Source organism: Microtus pennsylvanicus, chromosome 4, assembly GCF_037038515.1.
Source record: "Microtus pennsylvanicus isolate mMicPen1 chromosome 4, mMicPen1.hap1, whole genome shotgun sequence".
Classification (NCBI taxonomy): Eukaryota; Metazoa; Chordata; class Mammalia; order Rodentia; family Cricetidae; genus Microtus; species Microtus pennsylvanicus.
Window position 1 is genome coordinate 82,210,234 of NC_134582.1, and position 25,510 is coordinate 82,235,743.

The following is a 25,510-nucleotide window of genomic DNA, read 5'->3' on the forward strand; positions in this document are numbered from 1 at the left end:
CAGAATGACAAGTCGTACCTGCCTTCTTGCAGTGCACAGCATTGAAGTCCTATCCCGCTAGACAAAGTATGTGCTCATATCCTCGGATTCAGGCACAACCCCCAGCTGTCTGGAAAGTAGACTCACCAGCGAGTCATGCCAACATTTGGGCGGTGCATTTAAATTCTAGTTCCGACTATCCATCTCTGCTGCCAGCCTCCGTCAAGAGTTACATTTTAATTCTCATCTCTCACTCTATTTTTATTGCTCTCTTCCGGGGATTGATTTGTTGCTGTCGTATGTTGTTGACAGAGCCTTTTGAAGATGCTCTCAAGAACCAGCCCCTGGGGCCCGTGTTGAGCAAAGCAGCGTCTGTGGAGTGCATTAGCCCTGTTTCACCCAGAGCCCCAGATGCCAAGATGCTGGAGGAGCTTGATGCAGAACCCTGGTACCAAGGAGAAATGAGCAGGAAGGAGGCAGAGGCACTGTTGCAGGAAGATGGAGACTTCCTAGTCAGAAAGAGTACTACCAACCCTGGTTCCTTTGTCCTCACGGGCATGCACAATGGCCAGGCCAAGCACCTGCTGCTGGTGGACCCAGAAGGCACGGTGAGCACCTTCCAATGGTATCATGACTACCTTTAACCACGTCTATTTACTAGACCTTGCACAGGACTGTATCCACACTGCCTTCTCTATCTGCATGTCCCTGCCAGGGACAGGAGACTTATGTGAAAAGTGGTAGTGATCTGTGCGAGTTATAAAACTTGGAAAATAATCATAGCCCAGGATAAAAGCTTCGGTCACCCACCATGCCTTTTAAGATAAAGAAATGTGGCCCGGGATGATGGCTCAGTGGTTTCGAGTACCACTGCCCTTGCAGAGGACCTAAGTTTGGTTCCCAGCACCCACATTTGGGGGTTCACAACCCCCTCTAACACCAGCCTTGGGGAATCTAGTGCTCTTCTGACCTCCAAAGGCACCTGTACACATAAGTGCAAACACCCACACACATGCACACATACACTACAGCAATAACAACAGCACTATTCCTTTCTCCAATATTCTCAGTGAACATGAAAGTTAAAGTTTACTGGATTTTCCATATTTATCCCAATTAATTCCCAAACTGGAACTCCCCCCCCCAGGCTTGTCTGTAGGTTAGAAAGTGTCCCAGGCATCAGGCAACCCCCATTAATTAGCCTCATGTTTTTCTGGTCAGAGAGGTACAGCCTCCTGACGCCAAGGTGGTAGGCCAGTTCTGCCTGAGTAATTCTGTGGGTTTGTCTAACTTGTCCATCTGCCAATCAATAAGTGTATTTGACTCTACCCTGGGCATAGTCCAATAATTGCCAAGTTCAGTAAGTGCAATTTAATCAACTTAACCGTTGAACAAATGCCAAGATTGTTGTTTTAAAACCTCTTCTCCAGTGAAAATGGAAGGTAAGGTAGAATTACTTAACAGAATTAGATGCATGATGGGTGGATAGGAATGAGAGCAGAGTGTTTGGCTGGATTGTGGAGACAGATGAGGGTAGGGGTCACCTGATGTGATTCAGGGACCTGAGCTGAGATGTCCCCACACAGAGCCCTTAGCATGTTTAAAGCACCTTTCTCTATGGGGCAGCCACGGCCCCAAGTATAGTATAGCGACGTCTTTGCTTGTCTTCTGTGAAGGTTATTTTTTCTTTTAAACATACACCTTCTCTGAGAAAACACATATTAATATCTGATTTGACCCATTTTTTATTCAATAGTGTGTTGTTGAGTTTCCACGAATTTGTAAGCTTTCTGTTATTTCTCATATTCAGCTTCTATTCTGTAGGGGTCACATAGAATGTGTGTTTTCTCAATTTCCTTATATCTGTTGAGACTTGTTTTGTGGCTATGTGGTCAGTTCTGGAGACAGTTCCGTGAGGTGCTGAGAAGAAGGTATCTTCTTTTGTGTCTGGGTGAAATGATCTAAAAATATCTGTCAGGTCCATTTGATTTATGGCATCATTGAGCTCCACTGTTTCTCTGTTTAGTTTTTGTTTGGATGACCTGTTTATTGGCAAGAGTGGAGTATTGAAGTCACTCCCTATCACCATGTGAGGGGCACATGATTTTAGCTGTAGCAATGTTTATTTTATAAACATGGATGCCCTTGCATTTGGTGTATAATGTCGAGAACTGCAATAGCCTCTTGGTGGAGTTTTCCTTTGATGAGTATTTAGACTTCTTCCCTGTCTCTTTAGATTAGTTTTGGTTTGAAATCTATTTTTTTCAGATATGAAAAATGGTTACATCAGCTTGTTTCTTTAGTCTGTTTGCTTGGACTATCTTTTCCCAACCTTTTACTCTGAGGTGATGTCTATCCTAGGTGGTAGGGTTTGTATTGCTGTGAAGAGACACCATGACCATAGTAACTCTTATAAAGAAAAACATTTAATTGGGGCTGGGTTACAGTTTTAGAGGTTTGGTCCATTGTCATCATAGGGGGAGGCATAGCGGTGTACAGGTAGATATGGTGCTGGAGAAGGAGCTGAGATCTGGATCTGCAGGCCGCAGGAAGAAATAGGCCACACTGGGCTTGACTTGAGCATCTGAGACCTCAAAGTCTGCCTCCAGGAACACACTCCCTCCAACAAAGCCACACCCACTCTAGGAAGACCACACCCCCTAATAGTACCACTCCCTGTGAGCCTATGGTGGCCATTTTTTTCAAACCATCACAGTATGTTTCATGGATGCAGCAGAAGGATGGATCCTTTTTTTTTTTTAAATCTAATCTGTTAGTCTGTATCTTTTTATTGGGGAATTGAACCCATCGATGTTGAGAGTTGTCAATGAGTACTCTTTATTGATTTCTCTTACTGTATTTTGGTGGTGTGGGCTTTCCCTCTCTTTCAATTTGCTGGTCTGATATTATTTATTCCTTGAGTTTTCTTGGATGTGGTTGACGTTTTCATTTTTGTGCTATCTGTAGAGCTAGATTTGTAGATGAATACTACTTAAATTTGGTTTTTATCGTGGAATGTCTTTCTTTCTCCATCTACTATGAATGAAGTTTTGCTGGGTATAGTAGTTTGGGCTGGCATATGTGGCCTCTAGTCTATAGAACATCTATCCAGGCCCTTCTGGCATTTAGAGTCTCTATTGAAAAGTCAAGTATTCTTCTAATATGTCTGCCTTATATATTACTTGATCTTCTTCCCTTTCAGCTTTTAACATTCTTTCTTTGTTCTGTATGTTTAGTGTTTTGATTATTGTATGTTGTGGGGAATTTATTTTCTGGTCTAGTCCATTTGGCATTAAGTATGCTTCTTGTATCTTCATAGGCACCTCCTTTAGGTTACAGAAGTTTTTTTTTTAAATGATTTTGTTGAGAATATTTTCTGTGCCTTTGACGTATATTTCTTATCTTTCTTCCATTCCTATTATTTGTAGATTTGGTCTTTCCCTAGTGTTCCAATTTTCCTGGATGTTTTGTGTCAGGAGTCTTTTAGATTTAACATTTTGGGTTTGGCAGAAGAATCCATTTCTTCTATCACCTTCAATGCCCGAGATTTCCTTTTTTTAATCTCTTATATTATTGGTGAGGCCTGCCTCTGATGTTCTGATTGAGTTCTGTATTAGGCAGGGTTCTCTAGAGTCGCAGAACTTATGGAATGAATCTCTCTTCATATGTATATGGAATTTATGGTAATGACTTGTAAGCTGCAGTCCAACTGGTCCAACAATGGCTAGCTATGAATGGAGAGTCCAAGAATCTAGTAGCTGTTTGGTCCCACAGGGCTGGATGTCTGAGCTTGTCTTCTGTATATGCTGGAATCCCAAAGAACTATGTTCCCATGCCGGTGAAGGAATGGATGTGCTAGCAAGTTGAGGGCAAGCAGGCAAAGAGCAAAAGCCTCCTTTTTCCGTGTCCTTATACAGGCTTCCAGCAGAAGGTGTGGCCCAGATTAAAGGTGTGTCTTCTGCCTCAAGATCCAGATCAGAGGTGTGTCTTTTCACCTCAAAGGTCCAGACTAGAAGTGGATTCACTCACTTCAAACCAAGCAGAATATCTCTCATAGGTGTGCCCTCCATTTCTGGATTATGGTTTATATCAGATATAGTCATGTTGACAACCGAGAATAGCCATTAGAAGTTCCTAACTTCCAGTTTTCCCTCAGTTTGGGTTTTCTTTATTGATTCTATTTCCACTGTCATGTCTTGAACAGTTTTCTTCATTTCATTCCACTGTTTGTGTTTTCATAGATTTCTTTAATGGATTCATCCATATCACCTTTTAAGCTCTTTAATAAGCTCATAATAGTGATTTCAAAGTCCTTGTCTTGTGATTCAGCTATGTTTCATTTCTCAGGGCCAACTGTGGTAGGCTTGCTTTGTTCTTGTGAATACATATTGTCCTGGCTGTTATTGATTGTGTCTTTATGCTAGTATTTAGACTGATATCAGGGTTTGGATTGATTGTAGTTCTAGGTGCTGCTATCTAGTCTTGTCTTTGTTAGGTGGGTTTTCTGCTCCTTGGTTTCTTTGCCCTTTCTAGAACTCAAGAGAGTGTGGTACCTCTATTTACCTGGTGAGGAGTGCTTCTGAGGCCTTACCAGGTGTGACCACTGAGGGATCCCAGCAGAACTTGTTTCTAGGTATTGGGAGCTGACACACAGGAATGGCGATGGGCTAGAAGGGAAGCTCGGTCTGCCACATGATCTGTGGAGTCCACAGGGAATGGAAAAAGAAGGGAAAGACAGGCCCCCGCTGATGGCCTGCCACAGGACTAGGAGTGAGACTCGGAATTGGAACTACAGGATGAAAAGAAGAATAAAGATTGCCTACCTGATTCCCTGGTCACCTTGGTCAGAGGGTTTCCAGAGAGAGGGAGAAGGAGTAGGGGAGGGAGGGAGGGACGGACGGACGGACGGAGGGAGGGAGGGAGGGAGGGAGGGAGAGTGTGTCTTGGAAATTGGCCAGGGTAAGGAAGGGAGGCTGTTAGAGAGGATTAGCTTAGTCCCCTAGGAGTGAGGTCAGAGAAGGAGAGCACACGTCAGGTGGTCTACCCAAGCTGGGTTTGAGACTGGAAAATTGGAATTTGGAAGATGAGCAGGAGAGTGAGTCTCACCTGCCTGATTCCCTGGCCAGCTTGGACAGAGGGTTTCTGGGGAGAGATTCTGTGAGATTGCTTTTATTGTGAGCAACATTGAAGCTTAGCAAATGTTTCTTCGGCATGTTTTGACAGAAAATGTGATTTTTTTTCTTAAGCCCATAAACATGGGTTCTACACGGGTAGGATTTTCTTTTTTTCTTTTTCTTTTTTTTAATTTATTTATTTATTAAAGATTTCTGCCTCCTCCCCGCCACTGCCTCCCATTTTCCCCCTCCCCCGATCAAGTCCCCCTCCCTCGTCAGCCCAAAGAGCAATCAGGGTTCCCTGACCTGTGGGAAGTCCAAGGACCACCCACCTCCATCCAGGTCTAGTAAGGTGAGCATCCAAACTGCCTAGGCTCCCCCAAAGCCAGTACGTGCAGTAGGATCAAAAACCCATTGCCATTGTTCTTGAGTTCTCAGTAGTCCTCATTGTTCACTATGTTCAGCAAGTCCGGTTTTATCCCATGCTTTTTCAGAACGGGTAGGATTTTCTGCTGCACCTGTTCTTCACAAAGTTTGAAGTCTGTTCACAAATCAACAGGGCTTCAGTGGGTGTGCACACATCTGGTTTGGGTATCAAGGTGACGTGTTCACACTCATCTCTTAGTATAATTGAGACTTCTCTATGCAAGAGATGATGTGTTAAAGAGCCCTTCCCTAACTGCTATTCAAATGGAAGCCCGGAGATATCCTGATTTACTTTTGCTTTAATATACATCACCAAAAGTGTGCACTTGTTTGTTAAATTGCTCCCCCTAGGTTATAATTTATATATGAATAACCTTCTTGCTCTTGTAGTATCCCCAAGGACTTGGGACAGTGCCTGACATACAGTGAGTGTTCACAAAGTAGGTATTCAATAGACATTGGGTGGATACTTGATCCAGCATGGCTTTTTCAGATTATGAGATGGGAGTTCAAGAAATTTGAGGAGGTGTGTGTGTGTGTGTGTGTGTGTGTGTTGCTTTGTGTGTGGGGGGGCGAATCCTCTGCAAACAACAGGGCCTATAGAATAACAATCCATAGGAGACAAGAAGAAAACTTGATTCAGCATGACTTAGTTAACTGGTGTTGGTTCAAACTTTAGAATCTGACTCCAGGTAGTTTATTTAAGTCATATTTAAGCACAGCATAACTTTGGGGACAGTTTCCTGATGCAATTAACTCCATCTTATATGTACAATAAAGCTTACGACATGTTTATATTTAAACTCTTTACAAAGTACACATGGCTTCTTCCATAAAGATGGGTTCTGTTGACTTTGAAGCAATGCTCAAGCTGAGGCTCTAAGGAGGCTGACTGAGGTAAACAAGATACCTTGTGGAAGTCAGAATTGGCCTGACTCAGATAACTCGGAAATTACCTGGGATGTTGTAAAGTACAAGTGACATCTCCCATAAGGGTGGGTTTGACTGAGTGGGAAGTAATGTCATGATCTACAGGGGACAAGTCTTGGATAAACAAGCATAAAAATTTGGGGGATTCGGTGAGGTCTGGCCCTACGTACAGCAAAGATTACCGGGTTAGAAACTATATCCATTTCCAGCTTTCTGGGAGGAAAACAGGTAAACTTATCCTTCCTTTGGCTTCCCTAGTGCTTATCTGTAAGCATGAAGACCTCGGCCCTCTACAGGTGTGTGAGTGTCCAAATATAACACAACTAATATGGACCAATGGTGAATTTTTACAGGTGTAGAACCTCAAGCAAGATTTCCTAAGTAGAAGCATCCTGGAGTTCTTTCTTCCTTCATGGGCCTTGAAGAAATTCAGTTGTGGTTATTAAAGAGAAAATAGCAGAGAAAAATCTTCAGAAATTTTGGGAGAATATAAATATTTCACGTGGAAAAATTGGTATTTAAAAACAAGATTTAAAAAAAAAAGCCTAGCTGAGTATGTCATCACATAGGACAAAGATGATTAATTATATTTTCAAAGTCTTTATACCCCTCCAAATCGTTTTAAAAGACACCCACAGGCAAGAGCAGAGGGTAATGAATCAGTGAATTTATACTTGGGCCCCATTCTGTCTCTACTCCTATCCAACCCAGAATTCCCTGCCTAGGAAATAGTGCTGCCCACTGTGGGTGTCCCCCCACATCAATTATCATAATCAAGATAATCACCTACAGACATGCCCACAGGCTAATATGATCTAGACAATTCCTTATTGACACTCTTTTCCCAGGTGACTGCAGATTGTGTCAGGTTTAACCATTGAAACCAATCATTACACCCTGCTAACAATACTTTATTACATTTCCACAAGCCAGTATCAAGGTGTGCAGAAAATGAGGAAATGGAATTGGGATAAGGTTTTCATGGGAGCTGATTCTCAGGGCTGTGCTATCATATAGTTTCAATTCTGGAGCGGAATTCACAGGACCATCAAGAACGCTTGTTAAGTCGTACCCACTGATGACTATTCTTTTGGGGGGCTTTTAGCTGGATCTGATTATTCGGTTTAATTGATCCTACAGAGGATAGCTTTAGCTGAAAAGGAGATGGAAATGAAAGACTTAATTAAAAATGTAAAGTTGCCTCCTTGCTGTGAGGACACTGAAATAGGCACTGAACACGTTCTCTTCAATATTTATTCATCTGATTTTCATGGTAATTGGCTGGTCCCTGACTATAAAGGGGGAAGCTTGGCAAGTTAGATTACTCGGAGAAAGGAGGATGCAAAAATGCGGTCTGAGTCTAAATTTACTCCGGCGTCTAGCAGCCTCTGAGCTCTCTCGCTGTGCACTGAGGTCACTGGGAAGCCGAAGAGGAGGGCACCCAGCACAGCTCTGAGTCTCTATGGTGGGGTGTTGAAGAAGGGGACTCTAAAATAGCATGGACGTGAGCTGGTGACAGAGGTTGTGGGAGAGACGGAGCTCTCGGCACCTGAATCATCCCGTCAGTCCGTGTGTGTCTAAAATTATCCCGAGTCACTCACGGTTGATTCATCCCTTTGGCCAAGCAGGGCCAGCAGGGTGGGGTGAACACCGTGCTCGCGTTAGGAGAAACCACTATGGCTCTGGTGTCCAGGTCCTCTAGAGGCTTGACTCAGGTAGCTGTTAGCATGCTTTGAAGTACACCCAAGGGCTTTTACTTACTAAATTGCACTGTGATGGCATACCTCCGCAGTCACTGGGGCTTTCTGTGTCCCAACTTGTTCTCTGACAGCTGTACTAGTTCACCATTGTGTGCACGCTCTGCCCCTGCAGCCCAGGTGCTGAGACCCCAGTTGGGTCACTGTGGTTACCCCCACTTTCCCTGACATGGTTCCTTTTTTGTCTTTTATTTTGTATTGATTTTCCAGGAAGGAAAAAGAACAGGAATTAAGGGAAGGGAGAAGCATTTTAAATATTTTGCAGCATATTTCTGTTTGACTCCTTGTCATTTTGCTTATAAATGCCATCAGACTGCACCTCTGCCATTAAGAACATTAAAGGGGAACTTTCTGGAAAGCTGCAGGAGTAAAACCTTATGTTTCCCTCAAGGTTCTGCTTATTTGGAGCATTTTTTTAACCTTTCAACATCATCTCTCCATGACTTACAAACATATGTTTACACACTTTTGCAAATTGTATATTTAATTTCTAAGAGAGTTATTAGCCCCTGAGTTATTTTTACATGCATTTTATTTTAATGGATGTAGTAATTCTTTTGTTTCTTTATGTTATAAATGTGAGTTAAATTTTTTGCTGGTATCTGGTTTATCTTCTGAGGTAGAATTGGTCTGTTCCCTTTGTGACGTGGTGTTTTCGGGATGTGCTCATGGAGGTATCTAGGGCTGTGTTGGTTGGTGTCCTCATCACGATAGCTCAGTTCTCCTTCCTAGTGTCTATCCCTGACATCTGGAATAGGGGTATGGACATCAGGCTGAGAAGCCCATGGAGTAGGGTGTCTGACCCAGGGAGGGGGAAGAGATTTGGAGTGTCAGTGCCTCTCAGATGGTCCCGAGTTGATGCACTGTTGTTCTCTACAGAGGGCGTGTTTCCTTTCTTCGTGGGTGTGGATGGGGGCTGTGTGTTCCATGTCTACAGCCCAACTGTCCCCTCCCTTAGAACTAGCAATGAAAGGGAAGCTAGGTCTAGAAGGAAGGGCGGACTGGACTGAAGGTCAACAGAGGCCTCCATACAGACCAGAGAAAGTTCTGAGGTTCTGAGTTGAGTGCCCTGGGCAATGATCCCATCACACTGGGAAAGTCTGTGTAGGCCTGCTTCTGCAAAGTCTGGGCCAGGGATGGCTTCTGCACTTGTCTGTCATCACTGGGACATGCCACCAAACCACAAGTAAAGTTGTATGAAGGTCATGGTTGCTGGGGTCTCTGTCCCCCTACCAGGTATTCCAGGCTGTGTGTCCAGTCAGTGTGGGGCATCTTCTTCCCAGCTTCTGACCTCCGCAGACACTGTCAGGTGCTTGACCAACATTAGCCAAGTTCCTGCCTGGGTATTCCTTTGGAGGCCCAGTACTAACTAGCCTGCATGTCATCCTTGCTGAGGGTGGCAGGGACTGGTCTCTCTGCTGGACACAATAACTCAAGGCTTAGCTCAGTTTTCTGGGTGATGGCTCTTATGGGGACTATACATATAGATCACTGTACAGAAATACAGAAATGAAGACGCCACCCACCATGATTGTGCAAGTCACTTCTGGCCGTGGACTGGTGTGACTTCCCTGTCAGTGGAGGTCCTGGGTGGGAAGGACCATTTAGCAGTCCCTTTTTGGGAAAAACCCATGGAGCTCCTGGCATGCTATGGGCCTGCCCCTCAGCTTCTTCCTGGGCTGCACAGCCTGACATCTATATAGAGTTCTGAGTGACAAAGCTGCTGTCCAGGAGCAAAGTCTTTCCAGACACCACGCTGTGGAGAAGGAACCCTCTCCCTTGGAAAATTTCTAGTTCCTTAACATTGTGTACTTGTGGCTACAAGGGGGCAATAAAGACACAATTTCTGGAGGTTCCTCACCAAGGAGCGTTTTTTTTAGACAGCCTAGCATCCTTTCTTGACTCTTCCTTAGGCAAGCCTGGCTATAGGGAGTGGCCACTTCCTCTTCTTCAGTGGGACTCTGAGCTTGAGGAGTTTCCCAAAGGTATAGGAACAGTTGTGTTCCCTGTGGGCAGCCTCCTTTTTGTGTGTGGATCTGATACTGTCTTTGATGACAGAGAGTGTGGTGGGAGACAGCTTTGGAGACACTGTGGCTAGTGGTTTCAACTTCCCCATTGTTCACAGAAAAAACCCTGTGGTTTCTTCTGCCACTGGTCAGATGACACCCCAACTCCAGAGGCCTCACAGAGACAGGGTACTTCTAAAGTCTTCTGGGACGCCATAGGTGGGATAAGGCCTGCACCCCAACTCCAGAGGCTTTACAGAGACAGGGCACCTTCTAAGGTCTTCTGGGTTCCAATAGGTAGGGTAAGGTCTGCCGTAGGGTTTTGTGGGGGACACAGAGTGAAGGTAGTTATCTTCTTGGGGTGAGAGACTGGTGTTGTCTCCAACTCAGAGGCCCTGAGATACTATTTCAAGGTGGAGCTGTCTGTGACAGGATCTTCTATGGCTATCTGTGACTTTAGAAGAAAACTGTTTGTACTCAGTGCTTAGAATCTTGTTGTTATTCCCAGACAGCAGGGGCACAACTATGCCTATGGCTTTGTGAATATTAGGGAGAACATCAGGTTTTGTAGAAAAGGGAAGCTGAGATGGGATTTCCCTTTGTTAGGAGACTCAGGACCATGGGCAGCCATGACCAGACCTTGACGTGGGAGAATAGAGCATCAGGAGAGAGAGCATTGGTCCAGAGGCATCAGGATGAGGCCCTCACTGGGGAGAGAGCACCTTCAAAGCCCTTAAGGGAGCTGCATCAAAAGAGACAAGCTACTACATGAAGGAAGGGCCCTTCCATCCCTAAGGACAGTGGGGTTTTCTAAGTCTCATGGGATTTCAGTGTGGGGTCCAAAGGTAAGCTCCGTATCATGTCCTAGCCTGGCCTCGTCTACATGCCAGGCACAAGAAGTCAAGAAAGCACTAGCACTAGATAAGAAGGAAGCTGTAATTCAAGGTTGTCCTTGGTCCAGAGATTGGAGGCTGGACTTGTTCACAGCTGCAAGTGGAAGGGAGAGAAATGACTTCCCTGTGAGGGCTGCATGGAGGCGTGTGTCCGTCTCTCCACCACCCCCTCATTGTCTTGATTCCTATGGCTTTACAGTAAGTCCTGAAGCGATAACAGTTTTCCATGTTTGTTCCTTTCTTTCAGAGTCCAGAGTGCCAGCCGTTAGACCATGAAACTAGTCTTGTTCTTTTCTTCCATATTTTACTGACCAGATCTTTTTCTTCTTCACATAAACTTTGAAAAAAATTATTTGTAGCAACAACTTAGTTTGCAAAGACTTTGACTGAAATTGTATGGGATCTAAAGACTGGGTTGGAAATGACCGAGATTTTGATGTATGGTCTGGCTATCCATGAACAAGGAATATTTTCTATTTTCATTGAATTCTTTGTTTGTTTTTCTCATCAGGATTTTGTAGCTTTCTTTGATTAAATTTGTACCTTAATATTTCATTGAATGCCTGAGTAGCCAACCTTTTATGTTAATGTAATTGATATTCTGTTTTAAATTTCAAATTTTATGTAGTCATTGCTAGTAATATAAGAAAGTGATTGACTTACAATTTTTTTATTTACTTATTGTTTTTAGGTAGTGTGTGTGTGTGTGTGTGTGTGTGTGTGTGTGTGTGTGTGTGTAAGAGGGCACGTGTGCTATGGTGCGTATGTGGAGGTCAGAGGACAGCTCTGTGGAGTTGGTTCTCTTTCTCCACCTTCGCAAGAGTTCCAGGGTTTGAACTCAGGTCACCTTTACCCACTGAGCCATCTCACTGGCCTTTTGCATATTAACTTCAGATTTTGGAAATTTACTTTAATGGTGTAAATTAAAGTAAGGTCAAGAATAGTTTTCACTGTTGGTGTTTCCATATCATAGCCATGCAGGAGTATGTAAGAAAAGGCAGTTTCGTTTTCCTTCCTAAACTACATTTTATTATATTTTCTTGTTTTCATTAGTTGGGACTCCCTTTCTGTTGTCCCATGAGGCCAAGGAGAGCGGGAATGAGGTAGGCAGTGTCCACAGGGCAGTGGATTGAAATTCAAAAATTGCCTCAGAGGGACAGGTGGATGAAGCACACTAAACTGACCAGCTGGTGTTACTGACCAGCTGTTGTTGCTGACCAGCTGTTGTTGCTGACCAGCTGTTGTTGCTTACCAGCTGTAGTCACTGACCAGCTGTTGTCGCTGACCAGCTGTTGTCGCTGACCAGCTGTAGCCGCTGACCAGCTGTTGTTACTGACCAGCTGTAGCCGCTGACCAGCTGTTGTTACTGACCAGCTGTAGTCGCTGACCAGCTGTTGTTACTGACCAGCTGTTGTCGCTGCCCAGCTGTTGTCTGACCAGCTGTTGTCGCTGCCCAGCTGTTGTCTGACCAGCTATTGTTACTGACCAGCTGTTGTCTACCCAGCTGTTGTCTGCTCAGCTGTTGTCTGTCCAGCTGTTGTCTGACCAGCTGTTGTTACTGACCAGCTGTTGTCAGTGACCAGCTGTTGTTGCTGACCAGGGTCTGTACAGAAATCATCTCTGAAGCGTGGTGAGTCCTCGGGTCCAGAAAGCCTGCTCCTCCCCTTGCCTTCCTGGGCAGAGTCAGATGTCCAGATAGCTCTACTACAATGTGTTCTTTCTTCTCTTCTTGTGACACCTGCTCAACCTCCGCTTATTTCATCCTCACAGATCCGGACGAAGGACAGGATCTTTGACAGCATCAGTCATCTCATCCACTACCATCTTGAGAGCAGCCTGCCCATCATCTCTGCCGGGAGTGAGCTTTGCCTCCAGAAACCTGTGGAGAGGAAGCACTGACCAGGCCCAGAGCCCTCCCCATGCCGTGCGCCAGGTCAGGGGACCTGGGCTCCACTGCTCTCAGCCTATGGGAACTGGGGCAGCTGTCTGTGGGCTCATCACCCTTTCAAAATCCCCCCCCAAGGAGGTTTCCTTTGAGTTCAAATTTCATAAACATGTTCCACACATCTCAGATGCGTATTAGAGGTGTATATACCCACACATCCTGTACAAATGACCCCTATATTTATATTTTTTAAGACTAAGAAAGATGTGAGATGAATGCTCTATGCTGTATGTTTTTAGTGAGAGGCAAATTTTGACTATAGTTGTTGAGGCAAAAATTCGAATTCAACTCTACTGGGAAGCTCTGCTGGGAAGGTGTAGCTGCAGTTCTATATGATAAGCACAACACAAGGGGAAAGCAGGTGAGCTGGCAGCTCCGGGACAAGCAGACTTGTGACAGAATATGACAGCTGCCCAAACATCTGCCCCTGCCCTACAGCTCCATGTGAGTGCTGATTCCAGGCTGCAGCTCTGCCCACAGATGGAGGTGCCTCCTCCGCTTCTGGCTTGCTGGGTGCTGCCTTCCATGCCCCAGATAGATGCCATGAAAGTGGGTTTTCTGTCACATGATGACCCACTGAAGTCCCACTCCACAGCAGGTGGTACTCTGCCTCTTTTTCTGAGTTGTGTTTTAGGTCATGTTTGACCCATGTTGTTTGGGTCATGGGGACCTGTCACCTTCGACCCTGGTTGTGTATGTGTGTGGATTTGGCGCATTTATTTTAGGCCCAATATGGTACACAATAAGACTTAAGATCTGTGGTTGACAGATGCTTCCTTTGCCTTCATCAGCGTAGTGATAGAATGAAAGTCTGCGGAAGGCAGGATGTGGAATGTATTCCAGGTCTGCATGTCCTTCAAGCCAGTGTGCTCGCCACAGACTGTGCATGGAAGGTGCCTGTGAGATGGCCTCCCACCTACCTCTTGTATACAGTAGAACAAAGGGCATGGGTAAGAACCCTGCAAGACAGGTACGAGCTGCTGCCCAGAATTGGAGACACACCCACTGTCTCCCCCCCCCTCCCCCCCCCGTTTCCGTGTGTGCTCGGCACCATGCTCCAAAGCCTTTGGTACTAGCTGGCGTGAGGGATGGTAAGCCATCTCCCGTCCTCTCCACATTTTCTCAGTAGCCCAATGAAAAGTAACCACGCCCATGGCCCTTTGTCTTGACCCTCTTCCTACCAGCTCAGAAGCTGTTGATTCATGATGGGTGATTTCATGTTTTAAAGTTGGCTGTGTCTATGACTTAAAAAAAGGTGTGTGTGTGTGTGTGTGTGGGTGTGGGTGTGTGATCAGTCTGTGACTTAGCAAACACAGGTAGATGATGCATTTGCTGGTTGGCACCTCCTCATAAGACTACAGCCTGGCCTCTGGTCCCCATGAGATCCCATGTATGTGGCACCCCTAGCCAGAAAACTAGGACTCTGTACATTTTAGGGTTGAATGTCATAAACTGGATATTTAAGAGGAATTGTGGGTGTGTATGGGTGGGTGGGTGGGTGGAGAGAGAGGGGGTCTAGTGTTTAAGAACACTGACTACTCTCCTAGAGGACTTAAGTTCAATTCCCAGCACCCACATGGCAGCTCACAACTGTAACTTGCATCCCAAGGTATCTATCTCTTCTGGCCTCCATAGGTACCAAGTAGGCACCTGGTACATATACACACTTGCAAGCAAAAAAAAAAAACCCATACATGTAAAAATATTTTTTAAAAAGTAGTTAAGAGGAAACTTAGTCATTAGGCAAATCAGGGTTCTGCATGGCTCTAATGCTAAGCGTGTGAACCCTACTTTTGCTGCTGTGTAGTCAGTCAGGTGCTAACAGGTGAGTCTGGGTGGAGAAGATCCCAGGCTCTGTACAAGAACACTTTTTTCCAGTTTTTACCCTTTGAGGGCCCACTGAATCTGAGTCGGCAGTAGAATATTCTAGAACTAGAATTCTGGGGAACCTGGCATTAATACTCACCATCCTACTGTGACCTGAATATGGAGGAAGCCCTGGAGACGAGCAGATATAATGGTACCCCCTGGCTCAGACTCTTGCCCTGTTACCATACACATAGGCTTTGGGGTACTCCTAAGAGTCACCCTGCACTCTGCCTCTCAGGAGGCGATGCCTTGTGCACCTCCATACAGGTCTTGCTGCTCCTGTGTATGAATATATATTACATAAAAAATATTTATAATTGCCCTTTCCCCCATTCTTGAATTCCACTTTGTGCAAGGCTGAAATGCCTGTGTTCAAGTCACCTGCAAAGTGTTCCAGACCATGAGGCACCTCCACTGTTTTAGTCCCCTCTCCAGAGAAGTTAAAAAGCCGCACTCAGAAGTTCCATTTGCTTTCTCTGAAGTCAGGGTGATAGGATTTATAGGAATCCATTTAGAAAATTTAAAGTATTGGGACCAATGTTTTTCCTTTCCATTTTAATTCAAAATATGTAATTTTGATGTCAGATTACAGAACTGGACATATGTATGCTTAGGGAAGTCTTTCCGACACAGGGCAGGCTGTAGAGGGTATCCATGGCAGCCATGGTCTGACCTGTATTCCATAGGAAACATGCCAGAAGTCACACGGGCTTATCATGTCCTTCTACAAACATGGTGTATGTGACGGGACATTTCCTCAAACATCACTTACACACAGGGAAACTGAGGCTCACTTCAGGTGCCTTGGTCAGCTAACAGCAGAACCATTCTGCTCACTCGGCATTTTCTGTGCACAGCTGTCTGCTAGTCTGTGCTACAAGGCCAGAGCTTGGAACCAAACCCAAAAGAGCCTCTTCTTTGAGCCTGGGCTCCTCTTCCTTTGGTTTCCAGCCCATATCTGCCTGGGCAGGGTTACAGGCTACACAGCAGCAACTCCAGGCAGAACAGCACTGTATTGTGCATTCAGGCCTTTGACTCCCGGGCACAGTGGCTGAGTCTATACCAGGTGCGAGCATGCACTGTGTGCCTGGATCCTGTGCTCCTTCTTCGGGCATCCTGCCACGCCACCCAAAACTCTGCATCTATTATTAGTGGTGCATGCTGGAGCTCGGCAGCCTTAAGCAGTCTGTCTGCTCTTGCACAGCGGCCCTGAAGCCTCCGCCTAGTCCCTCCTTCCCACGCTCTCCTGGGAGAGCTAGCTGTGCTTCAAATAACCTCTCCACACTGGCAAGGCTGGTTGGGCCTCCCATGGGGCTGCTCATCATGGTCTAGGTTGGCTCTGAGTCTTGAACTTCTCCCTCCACTCTAAGGTGGGCCGTCTGCTAATGCCATATTTAAATAGCTCAATCTTAAATCTACACTTACGTTCCCATATGTCCTTTTTGTATTTAAAGGACCAAGAGCTGGGTGCCTGCTCAGCCTTGATGAGCAGCTTTCTATTACAGGCCATCTTGGATGGATTGATGCCAAATAGGCCACATGTGGCAACTAGGAGGTTCTCCTGGCAACAGAGGCACTTGTAAGCAAAGGCTGTGGTGAACCATGAGTGGAGAGAAAAGTCTAGATTGAAAAGGAGGAAGGGACAAGGGAGAATGAATTCCCCAAAGCCCGTAGGCTTCAGGTCACAGTTGCCAGGTGTCCAGGCTCCATGTCCACCCTGGTGTCCTGAAAATGCCCACTTTTCCAAAAGGAAGCTTTCCCCTTGGCAGCGTCAGACATCCAGGAGGCTTCCTTAGGGGAGTGGCCATAGAGTGGACACCTCGTTTCCATGTTAGAGCCAGTATCACGTCCTCTTCTTGATGGAGTAAATTGAGTAGAAACCCAACTTCGCTGCGATACTGACAGCAGTGGCCACATCAGCGAGCTCTGTGCCAGTACAAGCAGAACAGTGTGGCTTTGGCTGCTGGGTGGGTTCCCTGAGCTGTAGCTCCTGCCACGCCCTAGGGCTTTCCTCAAAGATAACCACGTGAAGTACATGGAAGGTGACTTCCTGGGGTTCTTCATTCAGAAGACACATTTCTCTTCTCCCCCGCAGGCCAGAGATGGCATGCCGTCTATAAACAGCTCTGTGCATGGTGACAGCCAGATTTCAAGTAGGAGGAGGCTAGAAGAAGGGTTGCAAAAGAGGTCACGTGCCCAGACAAATCTGTGTGATGCTAGTTCTCAGGAAACCTTTGAAGTGCTTTCCAAGAAAGCTCAGATAAACCCCACTCCTGGAACATATTACAGACCTGAAACTCTTGGCTTTGCCTCGGATGATGGGCATGTTTTCAAGGCAGCTCAGCTGTCTTGGAGGGGCCTTGTTTTTCAGGTGAAGCAATTGAGTCAGGCAGTGGATGGCAATGGTCAGGGCTAGATCTAGGAAAGAATCCAGGGCTTACTAAGGCCTCCTGAGGCTCAGACATGTAGCTCACTCTATGGAAGCAACAAGCCGTCCATTTAGCCTCATGTTTCATGTTTCAAAACATGTGAAGGACTGAGCCATGAGAAACGGGACTTATGATTGGTGATTTTGCTGGTGTTCTCCCAAAAGGAGGCATCAGAGGGGTTCTGGGTACATATAGCTTATTTTGGAAATGATCCCAGGAGTTGGGAGGGAAGTGGTTAATAAGGAATGATTGCATTGTGGAGCATGCTTCCACAAAGTGTACACCCGGGCATCTTCCTGCTGCTGAGCCTTGGGAGCAGAACTGGATCTGAGGTAGTGGAGAGGGTCGGGAGGAGCTCCACCGCAGCCAACGAGAGTGGAAGGCTATCTCCAGCGATTTCTGCCCTGCCCAGTGTGCACACAGGCACCCTCTGCAAGCTGGGACATGCGGGGGCCGAGGCTGGTGTTTACAATAAACAGTCTCAGAGCAGAAGGCAGATATTGAAGCACCAGGCTGCTTAGCCCACACAAAGATTTCAGGGCTCTGCCCCTCGAGTTCCCCACTCAGTGGACCTAGAGTGCGGGGTGCATACTTGCATTTTTCAGCTTGAAGATGTGCCGATGCTAGGGGTCTCGGCTTTGACAGGGACTGGTGAGAGTCTCCAACCCTTCCTTGACTCTTACCAGTGGCTCCCCTGCCCCACCCCCACCTTTTTATGAAGAATTTTCCACATCATTTCGTGCCATAGATCCCAGGTCCATACTATGAATTTAAAGATGGAGAACTAATAAGTCTTGTAACCCCCTGCAAGCGTGGCTGGCAGATAAAATGCCATCTGCCCGACAAGATGCATTTATAGTGGGATTTATGCATATTTATAAGTTTGCGAGCGGCAAAGGCACTGTTTGAAAACTGACATATCTGATAGCAGCCAGGAAAAAACACAGCTCGCAACGCAACTTTATACCAGGGTTTTCGAATGTGAACTGCGCATGCGTGTTATACACAGACACAAAATTCCCTCGACTCAGATGGCATGTGCGCCTCCAGCTCAACCCTGTACTGGGTGTCCTGAGCCTCTGGACTTTTCGAATGCGCACAACTGTAAATCAAAATGGCATCAAGAGCTTCAGGATTAATGGGCTCTCAGCAGACCCAGGGAACAAGGTTCTGGGTGCTGTGGAATTGTGAGACTGTGGCGCTCAAAGGGGAAGAATGGGTTGCAAGGAGAGTGAGGGAGGCATGTCAGTCACTGTGGGCCAAGGCAGAGGGAAAGCCAGCCAGCTATAGCCATGCATGTCTGTAATCCCAGCGTTTGCGCGGTAGAGGCTGGAGGATCGGGAGTTCAGGGCCAACCAGGGCTATATCAGGCCACGTCAACAGAGGGTGGGGCGCAGTCAGCAGAAGATAAGGAAGAGGCAGATATTAGATTGAAAAAAGAGAGAAGAGCAGATGAAACACCTGCAGACCCACATCTTTCCTGGCTCCAGCGCTGCTCAGGCACAGCCAGACTTGGCTTCCCAGCCTTCCTGGCCACCTTTGTATATTGTGTCCTATGTAACAGGCCCTGGAGGAACTCTTGGGACAGAGAAGGAAACAGGTGGAGCTGCCCATTTATAATTTAATAGGAACCCCACCTCTAACACACCCAGCGGGGAGTGTCAGAGTGCGGAGGCCTTTCAGCGCTGGTGTCCCTACATCCAGTTAGGGTCAGGACTGAGCTGGGGGCTCTGAAGGCTTTGCACAGTAGGTGGCGCTGTGGAGCCTGCGAAGCAGAAAAGGGTGCAGAAGTTCAAGATGGAACCCTGCATGGAAACTGCTGATGTCAGCAGGATGTCGTGGGCAGGCTTAGAGCCTGCTTTTCCTCTCAGATGCCCTGGGTAAGTGAATCCCTGAGACTCCCCCAAAACACACTTATGATTCTTGTCTTAGGGTGAAAGAGAGAAACCGTGGGAAATGAACAGCTTTATTACCCATCGTGCATAGAGAACCATCCTGTGGAGTGAACCTTCCAAGGTACCAGTGAACACTGTACCCCGGTTCACACTTCACCCACAACACTTTCCCACAACCAAAGCCACTAACATTGGAGTCAAGTGACAGCTCACAAGGCAGGGAAGAGTGGACTAACCAGGCTTGGGCAAGGAGTTTCTTCTTCTTCTTCTTCTTTTTTTTTTTTTAACATTATGTGTGAGTTGCCAAATTGACTGTTCTCTGTTCAACAACTTTTGGATACAACTTGTTTCAGAGGATTGTAAAATTATGTGCGTTTCTTTGTATTCAGAATTAAACATTTGATGTTTAAAGACCCCGGATTAAGGAGACAGCTCAGCATAAATGTATTGTATAACAAGGTATTTAATAGTTTTTCAAAATCATTTGGATGGCCATACATATTGATATATGAATATTTGGAATTATTCTGTTTCTGTTAACCTCTGTGAGACACAGTTACTGTAACAGTGATCTGTCTGGGCTTATGGCCAACCCACATCCTTCTACTTCGATACCGGCATGGAATTGACTTCCTAAGTCACCTGTGAGGAGCAGAAATATAATACCAATTTCAAGTTTTCTAATACTTTTCTATGATAAAACTTAGGTGATTCGGTGAACATTTGGAGATCCCAAGATACAACAAGCAAAGGTAATTGGTTTGAACTGCCTTACCTCTAGGGGCTCCATCTTGCTCTTTTGGGGACTGGTGTCTCATGCCCTTCACCATGGGCCTGGCACACCACACCGAAGCTTCTGGGATAACCAAGTGGACTCAGTGTATAGCATCCCCTCCTCGTGGCCCAGGTATGGCAGGAGGCAGGCCGACTACTCTAGACAATGCTGTTCTTCTTGTTATCACTAGGTCCTGGGATATGTGCCTTCATCATCTGGACAGCCATCCATGCATTTCGGTTTCCATAGCAGCCCCCCTGAACCTCTGACCTAGACACTGAAATCATTTGGGTGATGAAGTTTGCACTTGTCTATCCAGTTTCCAAAGCATGGAGCCAGTGATGTAATTAGACATTTTCTATAAAACGCAACCTTGTTCCATATCTGTGAACGGCTCTTTCCCAGCACAGAATAACCACGGCTCAAAGATTGAGAGAAGCAACCATTTTTAAATAGTTAATTGTTTCAGTGACTATAGGTGTGAGTCTGTTGGCAATAAAGGCTACTGTGAAAAGTGTCTCTTGTTTGCATGACAGAACTTACACGTTTGTATGAAGGTGCCATACGTGCCTGTGTAGAAGTTGGAGGACAACCTGTGGGAGTCAGTTCTCTCCTGGTGTGTGGGTCCTGGGCATCTAACTCAGGCCATCAGTTTGGTGGCAAGACAACTCCCCGGCCCTGGATCTTGTAATGCTTCATAGAAGACAGGAGGATAGATTGGAAGTTTTCTCTAGAAAGCGGGTGTTTTGCTTTTCCTCAGAAGAAAAAAGGAAGACTTGGCAAAAACACTTCCAAAGACTCCCATCAGCATTGTGAGCTGGAATACCGATGGTTTTGGGCAGGTCAGAGCTCACCGTGGGAACTTTGCCCTGGGGACTTTTAACTACAGGTTAAAACAATTGTACTCAATGGAGCATTGGGCCAAACATGGATCCTCTTCGTGTAGGATTCAGGTTAGAGGTTGAAAGTTAGAACTTGTGAGGCAGAGAACCAGTACCAAGGGCTGACACTGACTTGCTTACCTGTCTTGCATAGCACGGACAAAGGCCGCCCAGTCTGATGCCCTCTGCTTGGACAATGCTTTTATTTTATAATTTCTCCCCCATAAAGGGGCTATTACTGTTCTCCAAAACATGGGACCTAGGCCGGGAAATGGTTCCATGGGGATGCCCTGTGCCTATGTAAAAGCCACACTCGGTAGTTTGTGTCTATAATCCCAGCAGGAGGAAGGCAGATCCCAAGGGCTTGCTGGCCAGTTGATCTAACCAAACAGGCAGCTTCAGGTTCAGTAAGGGACTCCGTTTCAAAAAATGAGGAGCAGAGCAACAGACAACACCCAACCTCAACCTCTGGCCTCTGCTCCTGCGTGCACAATAGCACACGTGCACACACATGCACACACCACAGACACACGCGCTCACCACCACCACTGCCAACAGCAGTAAAACAGACTGGCACCGGTAGCACCCAGTATACTAAAGCTTCATTCAAACATCTTCTACAAGATGGGGCTGGATATAGTGACTGGGTTTCTAAATGTGGTTTATTCCTGAAATGATGGGAGACCAGGCACCAAGGGAGAAGCCAGACCGCCTCCTTACACTCCCGAATGTCTATTGTGAAACAGTAACAATGTGCCACACAGACCCCAAGAATGGGTTTTATATGAAGTCTCTTATTTATTATTAATAAACATAAACTGCAAGTAGTAAAGGTTGCTCACAGCCCTGGGTGGGCCCCAAGTTCTCTGGTGTCAGGCACTTGTTTCCGACTGGCAGGGTGAGGGCTTGGGCAGACTCAGCGTCTGAATGCTGGCGGCTGCTGGCAAAAGCAGTGCGCACCTGCATCACAGGTGACCCGAACAGCTTTGGGTATATCAAGTGAACACAGCTGGGGTTTAGTGTATTTTCGATTTCAATCACTTCAAAATCTATCCTGCTACAAATGATGCTGCCTCCCAGTGGGGGCGGTGGGCGTGGCTCCCTCCAGGGGCTGATGAATGAAAACAAACCTAGGCGACATCACAAGTCAGGGTCGTGGGAAATGTTATTAATATGAGTGGCCCAGGTGCACGGCCTCAAAACATTCCAATTATGAAAGAACATGTCCTCAAGCCCTTTTGTTTCCACCTCACTTCGCTCCCCCCCCCACTGGTCTGTTTTCTTGGTGTTTTTGTTTTATTTTGTTTTGTTTGTTTGTTTCGTTTTGTTTCCTTAACCCAGAACCTTCGCGCTTTACCAGAGATGCCTTGGGTTTTGTCAACACAGTGTGACAAGAGAATAAGTTATTTTTTTCAGTGATGTAGAAAAGAGAGCAGAGCAACGCCCCAGCAGAACATCTTCTCGGCAGTACGCTATCGCCACTGGGATGACATGAAGGAAACTCTCTTGTCAGTCAGCCCATGGTTACCTAGGATCCATAAGAAAAGTCCTTACGGAAGAGCAAATGCCATCAGGTAACCATCCAGAGTAAAATCAGCATTCGAAAGGTCCCTGGTATGTAATGGCAGGGTTCGTAAGGCAATGGTCTCTGAGGCTGATCAACTCACGGGGTGCTCTGACATGAGGGTCCCCCAAGTGAGAGTCCTTTTGAAGGCTTCTCTGGGAGCATGGGTGCTGGCGAGACCCCCAGATGCTTTTCATCTGTGTGTCCTGTGGCTGGGGCCCTTGGAGAGGTCAGTTCAGAGGTACCCTCTGAGTACTTCCTTTACATGGAGGGCAAAGGAATGCAGGTCCAGGTGATGCGAGCATCCATTGTACAGGAACACGATGGTTCTCTGAGGGAAACACAAATGGCCACTGCCCACCTCCCAGCCTGGCAGAGTCCTCTCACGGAACGGTCCTGTTCAGGGCACGCGTGGCGGGAGTTGAGAAGCTTTGCTGACAGCTCCGGCTCCTTGCCAGTGACAGCAAACGGGATGTTTGTATCCAGCTTTTCTATGTAGAGTCAAACAGCATCACACAGCTGAAGTGCTGGCTTGCAAACCATACTGTAGCAAACTGACTCCAGTCCCTTGGAACGGTGACCCATAGTGGAGAGCGCTTTGCCTCCCCTTATGGGCTTGCTCTTTAGTGGTCTACCGTGGTTCTGAAAGATTCTGGCTGGCTTTTCAGTGGTTTTCAGAAATACCCAAATTATCACATAATTTGGCTTTCACATGTGCTTAAGCTTATGCATGGGACTCAAGAGAGAGGGACCCACATATCTGGGCATCTCTTGGGTGAGGCTTCTGAGAATACAGAGCTTTAATAACGTTTTACTGCTATGCGCAAGAATACCAGTGCAAGAGGACTGGATGGGGCACATCTCCTTTGCACTTGGTGGTGACCTTGAACCTGATACAGCAGTGGGGGCTGGTTTGGAGAGACGGTTACATAATGTGTGGAGGACTGATACTTCCTGCGGGTTCCACCTGGGAAAACCTGGTGTGCACCTCCTACGCCACACAGGAACGGACAAACACATACATGAGCACCCATTCTATGAAAGAAAGAAATGTAGTGTGAAAAGAACGAAACATCATCCCAAGGTGCACTGTGCACGGCACATCCCCACCGGCCCTCTCCCCACACCGGGGAAAGTGGCAGCCAGAGGCAGTGGATGACATCAGCAGCTTGGTACATTCGGAGGGATGGAGCCTGCAATAGATAAGGCACATCCAAGTCAAGGCGGAAATGTTGATTCCTTGGGTCCCCCTCCTCAGGAGGTGCCCACACTGTGCCCACACCAAGCAGACCTCCAATGTCAAGGTCTCTGAGAGCCCACGTGGGTAATGCATGCAATAAATAACTGTGGCTGCAGAGCTGGCCCTCTAGAGACCGTCACTTGCAGAGGACCCCGTTTTGAAGTGGTCTGTTTCTGTCAGCGGTACAGGAAGAGGTGGCGACGTGGGGCAGGTCTTCCTTGACCTTGGGAGAATGGCTACTGTTGTTACTGGAGCTTGATTTACTTCTGCTTGGGTCAAGAGCAGGCTGCATGGGTGAGGCCTGGGTCCCCTTGCCCCTGACTAGACAGCCACACACCAGCCGGAAGAAGGCACGCCGCATCTCTTTGCTGGCCAGAGTGTAGATGACAGGGTTCATGGCAGAGTTGAGGACAGCCAGCATAATGAACCACTGACTCTTGAACAGGATGGAACACTCCTTCACCTTGCAGGCCACGTCAATGAGGAAGAGGATGAAAAGGGGCGACCAGCAGGCGATGAACACACTCACCACTATCACTACAGTCCGGAGCAGGGCCATGGATCTCTCGGAGTTGTGGTTGGCCACCCTTCGGCTGCTGGACTTGACCAGGAAGTAGATGCGCGCGTACAGGATGACGATGGTCACTAGGATGGCTGTGAAGATGCTGATGAGGAAGGCGATGTACTTCTTGGAGTAGAGGGGCAAGATGGTGGAGCAATCAGAAAAGTTCTCCAAGCAGTTCCAGCCCAGGATGGGCAGGGTGCCCAGCGAGAAGGCAATCAGCCAGCACATCCCAATCAGAAGGAACACGCGGTGCTTCTTGTTAGCGTCATAGGGCCTCATTTTGATCATGGTCAGGTGCCGCTCAATGGCAATGGCCAATAAACTGCAGGTGGACGCGCCGAGGGCTACAAACATACTGCCCTCCCTGAGGAACCACACGGTCGGAGACAGGCTGAACGTCTTCCTACCGGACATCAGAATGTTAACTTTGTAGGCGATGCCGGCCAGCAGGTCGCAGAGAGCCAAGTTGCCAATGAAAAAGTACATGCGGTTGTGAAATTTATTGTTTTTCCAGATGGCAATCAAAACCATGAGGTTCTCCAAGACAATGAAACTACAGGTGACCAAGAAGAGGATGGTAGTGGTGTGGGTACCACCGTCAGGGGGGTCCTGCCTGCCTTCCAGTTTCCCCACGTAATCGTAATGTTTCCGGAGAGTATCATTCCCTAAGATGGGCTGGTGGCTCTGCGCATGCGTTGCCATGACTTCCTCTAGACAGATGGTTATCTCAACAGTCCACGAGAGGGCGCTCCAGGAACGTTCATTTCAGGAAATAATTGGGACGGTGGTGGTGGTGGATTCCGGAAGGGCTGCAGACCTGGATCCATCAAGAATGTAGAAAACAGGCTCTGTAAAGAGATGAAAGTGGAGGAAACCTTGGATCAAGTGATCGCCATTAACTGACCCTCCGTGTGGAAAACGCCAACACTTTGGAAGGATGTGCAGAGAGGGCTCGGAACACAGGCCAAGTTTCCAAGATAGAGATGGGGAAAGCTGTTAGGGGCCCCTAGCTGTCAGAAGAAACCTTGATGTGATGTGCCAATCTGAGAACCAGGAAAGCAAGGCAGAAGATGCGAGCAAGCTTCCGCCTGGAAACCTCCAAGCACCAGGAAATACTGAGTGAGTTCTCACCCACCATGTGGGAACTGGTAAACCACTACTCCCAGCTGCAGAGGAATCGGATTTTTTCTCAAGATGAGAAAAAGAGAGGGGAGGAGAGAAAGGAAGGAAGGACAGAGGGGA

The 25,510-nt window shown here is 46.9% G+C and overlaps 2 protein-coding genes across 7 annotated transcripts in view; one reads left to right on the forward strand and one right to left on the reverse strand.

Moving 5' to 3' along the window:
* Shc3 (SHC adaptor protein 3) overlaps nt 1-20,535 on the forward strand; it is a 121,736-nt gene extending 101,201 nt beyond the window's left edge. The window contains exons 11-14 of one of the 6 annotated variants that reach the window (XR_012910364.1): nt 292-587; nt 12,876-19,364; nt 19,951-19,995; nt 20,209-20,535. Coding sequence is in view for 2 of the 6 variants with exons in the window: in XM_075969656.1 (XP_075825771.1) it covers nt 292-587; nt 12,876-13,004 (425 nt within the window). In the remaining 4 variants the exon portion in view is untranslated. Of the gene's footprint in view, nt 1-291; nt 588-12,875 lie in introns of all 6 variants that reach the window. The other 5 variants (XR_012910363.1, XR_012910362.1, XR_012910361.1 and 2 more) reach the window with 5 other exon arrangements.
* S1pr3 (sphingosine-1-phosphate receptor 3) lies at nt 18,622-25,028 on the reverse strand. The gene has a single exon (XM_075969658.1). The coding sequence runs from the start codon at nt 24,968-24,970 to the stop codon at nt 23,840-23,842; it is 1,131 nt and encodes a 376-aa protein (XP_075825773.1). The 5' UTR covers nt 24,971-25,028; the 3' UTR covers nt 18,622-23,839.
* Nucleotides 25,029-25,510: the final 482 nt, after the last annotated feature.

Bases quoted from the DNA above. Each gene is read 5' to 3' on its own strand.
- S1pr3 (XM_075969658.1), bottom strand. From the start codon at position 24,970: ATGGCAACGCATGCGCAGAGCCACCAGCCCATCTTAGGGAATGATACT.